The sequence below is a fragment of the Morone saxatilis genome, unplaced genomic scaffold (assembly GCF_004916995.1).
Source record: "Morone saxatilis isolate NCDOM2014 unplaced genomic scaffold, NCSU_SB_2.0 Contig2, whole genome shotgun sequence".
NCBI classification, from domain to species: domain Eukaryota; kingdom Metazoa; phylum Chordata; class Actinopteri; family Moronidae; genus Morone; species Morone saxatilis.
Window position 1 is genome coordinate 12,223,589 of NW_023339762.1, and position 8,576 is coordinate 12,232,164.

The 8,576-nt window shown below is 42.2% G+C and overlaps 1 protein-coding gene across 2 annotated transcripts; it reads left to right on the top strand.

The window, feature by feature from the left end:
- Nucleotides 1-426: 426 nt before the first annotated feature.
- On the top strand, nt 427-8,576 carry cnot4a (CCR4-NOT transcription complex, subunit 4a; the record flags this gene model as incomplete). Of its 2 annotated transcripts, none has more annotated exon segments than XM_035665539.1 (13): nt 427-665; nt 2,208-2,430; nt 2,769-2,966; nt 3,262-3,348; nt 3,976-4,077; nt 4,336-4,461; nt 4,559-4,683; nt 4,766-4,972; nt 5,093-5,150; nt 5,243-5,498; nt 6,994-7,494; nt 7,754-7,990; nt 8,414-8,576. In XM_035665539.1, coding segments are annotated over 12 exon segments (2,234 nt in total), but the record flags the coding sequence as incomplete, so codon positions are not given.

Genomic DNA, 8,576 nt, shown 5'->3' on the forward strand with positions numbered 1-8,576 from the left:
TAAAGTCAATTTTATTAGTGTATGTGCACTGGTGACTCCAGCTTTAACATCCAAACTACTTGTGATGCCACAAATCAAGCTTGTGGACCCCGTCCCTTAAAATCTGATTTTCAATGAGAACAGAGAAACTTTCCACTCTGCACATAAATCATTCTGTACAGTGGAGCTGTAAAAACATGAAGAAAAACATCTTTTTAAGTGGACGGGGAAAATAAAATAATAAATAAAAGGACATGTACCTCAAAAATGCAGGTCATTGCGGTACATTTTGGTATTTAATTCTAAATACCACCTTTTACCTGTTTGTAGGAAATGGGTCACTGATTCATGCTTAAAATCGCCACACACACAAAAAAAACTCAATTTCCCAGAAAGCATCTGTGCATGTGCGCAGACTCAGTCGCACTGAACACTTGCCCCATTCCCTCCTCCCTACTTTAATGCTAGCTAAGATGGTGGTTAGAGCGTAAATTGTCTCTACAATACCAAGAAAAGAAAGGGGCAAAACATCCTTGTAGCCTTTTAATTACAACAGAACAACACACCTACAGCTATCTTATGTGACTGTTGACAGAAATTTGGACATTTCAGATACATTGGCTCGCAGTCCCCGCCCAATTTGGTGTGACTCCCTTGGAGAGGAATCTAAGCTAAATACGGACAGGGTAAGTACCGCTAACGTTAGCTCCTACTCTCCCTCAATAAATATAAAAACGGGGTGGTTGTATCTGTCACGATTCTAACACACTGGACACAGAAGTACCCTCAAGCTTATTACACCGCTGTCTGCGTACTTGTAGTGTCGTGAGGGCAGTGTGAGTTGTTGATACTGGCACAAACTCTGTCCAGAGCAGCGTTAGCCTGCAGGCCGCGTCCTGAGCTGATACCGACCGACCGACCGTCTGCTGGTGATGTAGCATGTTAGCTGCGCTGAGCCAGAAAACACCGAGCTGTCAGTGAATGTGTCGGCGAAAGCGTTCACCTTATGGCGTTTTTGTGAGCGCTTCGGCGTCAATACGGAGTTGATTTTTAACCCGTGTGTGTTTTGGTCTTTGTGATTGACGAGTTGCTCCGGATACTGGAGCTGTTACTTAGACCGGCTTCTTCCACCAATCCGCGGCTAATGGTAGCTTAGCCCCTATCGTCAGTCAAATAACATCTGTCACAATGTACGATCCACCAGACAGAGCAGATACACGGGACCAGCACGGCTAACTGGGGGTTCTGGCTTTTGTGTGCACGGCTTCACTAATCGGTTGATATGTTGCGAAGTGAAGCAGCAAAAAAAAAAAAAATGGTATTTATTTAGCAGCTGCTGCCAGGCGATTGAAATGTTTTCTGTTGTGTCTGATTTAAGTATCCACTGTCCCTTTCAGCTGTTGGTTTGCCTCTGAGGTGTCTGCTGACAGTAGACGTGTCATTTGTAAAAAAACAGTTGTTTAATTTCCCTGTCACATTCATCGACGCTGAGTTTATTACTGTCAACCCTCCTGAAAGACACCAAAATCCGCATTATACTTTAACATGGTACGAGGTTTCTGCTTCTTTTATAAGAGTCATACATCAAAGATGTGTTTTTTTTTTATATCACACTAGCTATTAATGCAGTAATTCTATAATGTGTGTGTGTTTGTGTTGTATATAAGTCCTTCAAAACCCAAATTTCCTGAGATATAGTTATTTGTAACGTTTTCTGTTCAGTTTTTGTTGAAACAGTTTTTTTTATGATAATTTAAAGGCTTTGCGACCCATCACAATATCCCACAGCCCAAGGTGACTGCTTCAGATTGCTTGTTTTGTGCGACCAACACTCGATATTCAATTTACTATCACAGAGGACTAAAATAACAAAATAATTCACATTTAAGTGGCTGGAAACTGGATCGTTTTTTGACGCTGTAGCTTTTTAAATGTTGTGATGAATCGAAAAATACCTGCCGATTAAATTCTGTCCATCAACAAATGGTTGCATCTCTGTCATGTACCGAGAGGAGTTCCTGTTATTTATTGCACCCTCAATGATACAGACGAAACAATCAGCAACATCTCTGCGTACAGCACAACGCAGTTCGACGCTACCAGAAACTGCAGCTTCCAAAAGGACTGCACAGTTGAATTAACACCTCGAAGAAGTTTGAGCATATTGTCCAGTCGTGTCACGAAGGAGCTCTTATCCTTTGCCTTTGTATGTTTTTGTCTTTTTTTAGCCCAGTGCTCTGTGACCAGCTTCAACACTCGCCCGCCCCGTGCCATAGGATGTCCCACAGCCCTGAAATGAAGGACGACCCCATGGAGTGCCCTCTGTGCATGGAGCCTCTGGAGATCGATGACGTCAACTTCTTCCCCTGCACCTGCGGCTATCAGATCTGCCGCTTCTGTTGGCATCGCATCCGCACAGACGAGAATGGCCTCTGCCCCGCCTGCAGAAAGGTGAGCGGCACAATGAGACGAATACAAGAGAGACAAATTCGTTTACAACTTTCAACAGAGAGGATGTGTTTGGGAAAATGGAGATGAGGATGTTGACGGTCCAAATGCAAACAATAGGGTGGAGATAAGCTTTTGATCCCCCTCCTCAAGTAGCTTGTTAGTTAAAATATCAGTTCAACAACAATTTACAGCCTGAGCTGTTTGGTTAGTGAAGCCTGTTGAACTCTCATATTGACATCTAAAGGCCTCAGTTATTTGTCATTTGCAAAGTCACATAATATATTTTTTTAATGGTGGATATCTCACTTTATAACTAAATTGTTTGTGTGCTTTTGTAGCCGTACCCAGAGGACCCCGCTGTATACAAGCCTCTGTCACAGGAAGAGATCCAAAGGATAAAGAACGAAAAGAAGCAGAAACAGAACGAGAAAAAGCAGAAGGTGACAGAAAACCGCAAGCATCTGGCCAGCGTCAGAGTGGTCCAGAGAAACTTGGTGTTTGTGGTGGGGCTCTCGCAGCGACTCGCCGACCCGGAGGTGAGTACAGCTCAGTGACTTATTGCTACCTGAGTGTCGGTATGTTAGCTTAATGTGAATAATGCTTTAACAAACAGAAGGCGTTAGCTGTTAGATTTATCTTGGGCTTTTCTGATATGAGCAGAAATAGTGAAAGTCATGAATACTTTGATAGGGAACGATTATAATGCCCATTTAAAGGTCGCTCAGTGAAAGGTCTCACCGAAGCCTCGTGTCAAGCTTGTGTTTTATGTTGTCTATGAGAGAGCTGGAACCAACACTTTATATTTATATTTTTTTTCCATTGTGCCCACAGGTCCTAAAACGACCAGAGTATTTTGGGAGGTTTGGGAAAATCCATAAAGTGGTCATCAACAATAGCACATCTTACGCCGGTTCACAGGTAAGAGGTTGGATCAAATTGATGTTCATAAACAATAAAGGTCCAGTGTGTAACATTTAGGAGGATCTACTGGCAGAAGTGGAATATAATATTCATAGGTATGTTTTCATTAGTGTACAATCACCTAAAAATAAGTATCGTTATGTTTTGTAACCTTAGAATGAGCCATTTTTATCTACAAACGCCACAGATCGCCTTCTATGGAGTCTGCCATATTAAACCGCCGTGTTTCTACAGGACAAACAAAACATTGGCTCCAGATTATTGTTTTTGTGCATTTTGCGGTCACCATAGTTTCTTCTTTGCGCTTGGAAGGAGAGGATGAACGGTGGGAGTTGCAATCTGCAACTACACCACTAGATCCAACTAAATCCTACACACTGGATCTTTTAATAGAACTTCATCAATACTATTTTTATAACAGAAGAACTATTTGCCTTTAACAAAGCAAAAAATGTGTAACCTTGGGTTGTTTACAAATACAGAAATACCAAGATTTTACTGTTCAAACATCAATAATAGAAATAATTATTCACTGCATCGCTTTAAAGACACTGTAAATAGAACTAAACAGCTACAGTAGATCTGTTTGACCTCTATGTTTACTTAAAGTTTGTGTTTTTTCAGGGGCCTAGTGCCAGCGCTTATGTCACTTACATCCGCTCTGAAGATGCTCTAAGAGCAATACAGTGTGTGAACAATGTGGTTGTTGATGGCAGAACACTCAAGGTAAGAAGTTGACCACAATAAATTCATCATTTTTACTTTGTGCTGATCTTGTGTGTTTCAGTTTTATTTGCATAAACCATGTTTTTCTCAGTTCTCTTTGTTTGTAAAACATAAACATCCTTACATTAATCAACCTGTAATGTACAATACTAAGATTATACTACAAGTCCTAGAAATAAAATCCCTAAAGCTTTGAATTGTATTTAGAAATGTTCTCATCATTTTGTTAAAGCTTCTCTTTCTGTCTCTCTGTTACAGGCTTCTTTAGGCACAACAAAGTACTGCAGTTACTTCCTTAAAAGTATGCAGTGTCCCAAACCTGATTGTATGTATCTACATGAGCTGGGGGATGAAGCAGCTAGCTTTACTAAAGAGGAGATGCAGGTAAAATAGTTGTTTTTCTTTCTAAAATGTGAACACATTTTTATGCTATGAGTAATAACAAAAATAAGTCGACTCACGCTGTGTCATTTGTTTTTAGGCGGGAAAACATCAAGAGTATGAGCAGAAACTCCTCCAAGATCTCTATAAAATTAACCCTAGCTTTCTACAACCTCCAGCATGTGGAACAGAGAAGTCAAAGAGTAAATCAAACTCCACACAGAGGTTGGTCTTTTATTTATTTTCTTTCCTCTTATTACCTCCAACCTGATTATTGTGCTAAGCTTGATTTTTCTCCCACCAACAGAACCAACAGTAGCAATGGTAAAGATGGGTGGCCGACACTGTCAGGACATAACAAACTGGCCAATGGGCTTTCAGAGGACCGCAAGTCTCCTCCGTTGCTAGACTATCTAGACCAAGAAGTTATTACTTCAGATGGGCTAGAAACAGAGCTGGGTCCTGGCCAGCGTTCTGCCCTTTCCCCCTTCTCCTCTAACTGTGACAGTAACAGGTAATATAAACTGCTCCGACAAAAGCACCGACCTTTCCTTAAAGAAAATGATTTTGTTTATCTTTGAATAAGCATTTTCTTGTTTACATGTATCTAAATTTGTCACTTGTCTATCTGCAGTCCCTGTGACAAACCTCCAGAGTCCATCGGAATGGTGAATGGCGAGCTTTTACAACAGGTAGAGAGCCCTCGACCTGTTTGGTCAATGAAGATGAATCTGGTCTGAGAATGGCAATCTCACAAGCGTTTCTCTCCTATCTCTTTGTCCAGATGCCCACCAGTGACTCCCCCTCTCCTCCCCCGGGTTTAACCAAGCCGAGCCTTGTGGTGCCCATCAGCGTGTCAGACCTCACAGCCCGTTCACCCTTCGAGGGGGCGGCAGCTGAGTCTCAGTCGCTCTTTTCAGACAACAGTAACTTCAGACATCCTAACCCGCTCCCCGCAGGCCTGCCCCCCTTCCCCAGCTCCCCTCGCGGCAGTTCTGACTGGCCCATGACCCCTGAACCACAGAGCCTCTTCGCATCAGGTACAATAGAGATTTAATTAAACGGTTTATGTCTTCAGTACCTGATTGGTTGTGTAGTTAGTTTTCAAACAACTGGTTGACCTGCAGCTGCTTTATTCTGACTATTTGTTTTAATGGCCAATATCATTGTACACAATTTATATTGACGTTAACAGTGGTGTCTCATTAATTTAGGCATTTTCTGCTTCAGAGCCCTGGATAATAAAACTAGTTTGTCATATTCAGATTTAGTCAATAAACATTTTCTTATGGGAAAACGGCTATAAGACATCAGTGATACTGATTGATGCTTCTCCTTCACTCCTATAGTGTTGACGTGTGTGGGTTTTAAAAAATCTTTCTGCCTGATGCCATTCATCTTAGAAAGAACAATAATATCAAATAGCCAGTTTGAGTGTTAATTTAATATGATCCACTTTTTTATTTAAGTAAAGAAAACAATGAAAGAATCAAATAAAGAAGAATTTTAGAAGTTAAATGGACAGAATGGAAAGGTAAAACCATAAGAAACATTAAAGTTCCACTCCTGAAACCTTTTCAAGTATGTAAAATACCATAATTCATATTTTTGTTAACATAAAAAAAAAAAAAAAAACTGAAAAGGGGCTGGTAGCTCATCTACTCGCATTGACTGTGTTTATATGCACACTAACTTTCCACTTTAATTCCAAATATATTCCGCAGTTGAGAGGAGTCATGTAAACAGCTTATTCCATTTGGAATATTCCTAAAAAGGCCATGAAGCATTTTTGAATTAATACTTCTTCTATTAATACTACTAGGGTTAGGGCGATGATATTTGGATTTTAGGTGCATTCTTTTAAATAATTTCCCCCTGGGATTATTAAAGTATTTCTGATTCTGATTCTGATTCTGATTGATATGTAACAATGTCTCATTTGGGGTTTTACTGCAGTTGGCCTGTTTCTGGTCAACTCTGTGCGTTGTAAACAAACCAACAGTTTGCAAACATTATAAAAGACATAGATACCAACAGGTTTTTGGATATGTGCAAACATCACAACGCCGACCTTTACAAGAAGGTGGTTGGACGAATGAAAGAGGGAGGCAGTGTTGACACAGCATTAGTGGTTGTAAAAACATACATGGATATCTGCTACGATGTTACAACGTGTTCATAACATTCACTATGCTAGTGCAAACTCTCGCTCTCGGTACTGCTCTGCTCTGGAGGTTTCAGGTTTCTCTGCTGTGGCATTTGTATATTATACAGCAAACGGCTTTTGAATTTGTTACGTACCAAATCTAGCTTGAATCGCAGATTTTATGGAAGTGTACAGACATCTTCAGTAGAGGAAAACACCTCTTTTGCATTTATGAGTGGAGGGGGATCTTTAAGTATTTACATAAACTTTGATATAGAAGAATGGTTTTCATGTCATCTAACGACTTGGTCAAATAAATCCTGTGACTAGTTGAGAATTTCTCCCATCAGCTACAGCTCCAGTAATTTGTTTCTCTTCTTTCCTCGCAGACACAATACCAGTGTCTTCTTCGACAGACTGGCAAGCGGCCTTTGGCTTCGGCTCGTCCAGCAAACAGCAGGACGATGATCTGGGCTTCGATCCTTTCGACGTCACCCGCAAGGCCTTGGCCGACCTGATAGAGAAGGAGTTGTCGGTGCAGGACCAGAGCCCCTTGTCCCCTGGGCCGTTCGGCCAAGGGAGCAATCATGGTCCCAGCCTGCTGCCCCCCAACCCTAACCCCGGCGCCTCTCACCACTTCCCCAGCAGCCTGCCACGACTCCCCCAGCTCCACCACAGAGCCATCTACAGCTCCTTCAGTTTCCCCGGCAGTCAGAACAGCCAGGGCAGTCAACAGCAGCAAGCCGCCAGACACCCCTGGATGGGCGTCCCCACACGAAATAACCTCCCACACTTGAACCACTTAACCAGTGCTGCCTCACACAGTAATTTCCTGGACCTGAATCTGCCCCCTCAGCACAACACAGGGCTGGGAGGGATCCCCATCTCAGGTACCAGACACCTGGGTCACTGTGGCACCTTTCTGTGTCCTGTGGAAGCTGTGCATGTTAAAACAGAGATGAGATGTGTTGATGATGTTGGTTAATAGAACAGTATATGTACACTGCCACGCGGCGTTGCGATACTTGTTTTGATTAGCGTTTATTGAGCTTACAGAGGAAACAGAAACACTGGTGGATGCAGTTCTGCAGCTTAACCACTAGTCTGTGTGAGGAACTGACATATCTGTTTCCTTCTCCTCTCCTGCAGAAAACAGTGGCTCTATAGACGGCTTAAATGTGAAAGAGTGGCAGGACGGCCTGAGAGCTCTCCTGCCCAACATCAATATCAACTTTGCGGGCCTCCCAAACTCCTCTTCCTCTTCATCCTCCTCATCCTCCAACAGTGTTAACCACATCGGTGGGCCGGCAGGGCCAGCAGGCATCTCACACAGCCTGAGCTGGGACGGCACAGCCAGTTGGATGGATCCTGCTATAATCACAGGTAGAAAGTAACTGAAATGATTACGCAGTTATACGAATCAACAATAGTTTTGATATTTGATTCATTCTCTAGGATATTTATGAAGCAAGAATTAACATTTTCTGATTCCAGATACTGTTTTGCACCATCGTAAATTGAATAAGGGATGCAAACTATTTTTTTTTTTTTTGATTAATCTGCGTATTTTTCTCAGTTGTATGTGTAAATAAATAGTTAACAATGTAAAAAAAGAAAAATAATAATAATTAAAGTCGACACAGAGTAACTTCTAGTACCAGAAGGCCAACAAAACACCAAAAGGTATCAAGTAAATAAAATTATCTTCACCATTTTTGTATTTACTGCAGCGTTGAAAACTTTCTTTTTCATTTTTGTCATCACTTATTCATTCTGTGACTCCTCTCTGCCTCCCTCTACCCCCTTCAGGGATCCCAGCCTCAGCAGGAAACAGTTTAGACTGTCTCCAGGACGACAACCCACCACACTGGCTCAAGTCCCTGCAGGCGCTCACAGAAATGGACGGCCCGGCCGGCTCATCAGTGCCCACCCCTCAGCCCCTTCACACCGGCCTCCTCGACGGCCACCTCCC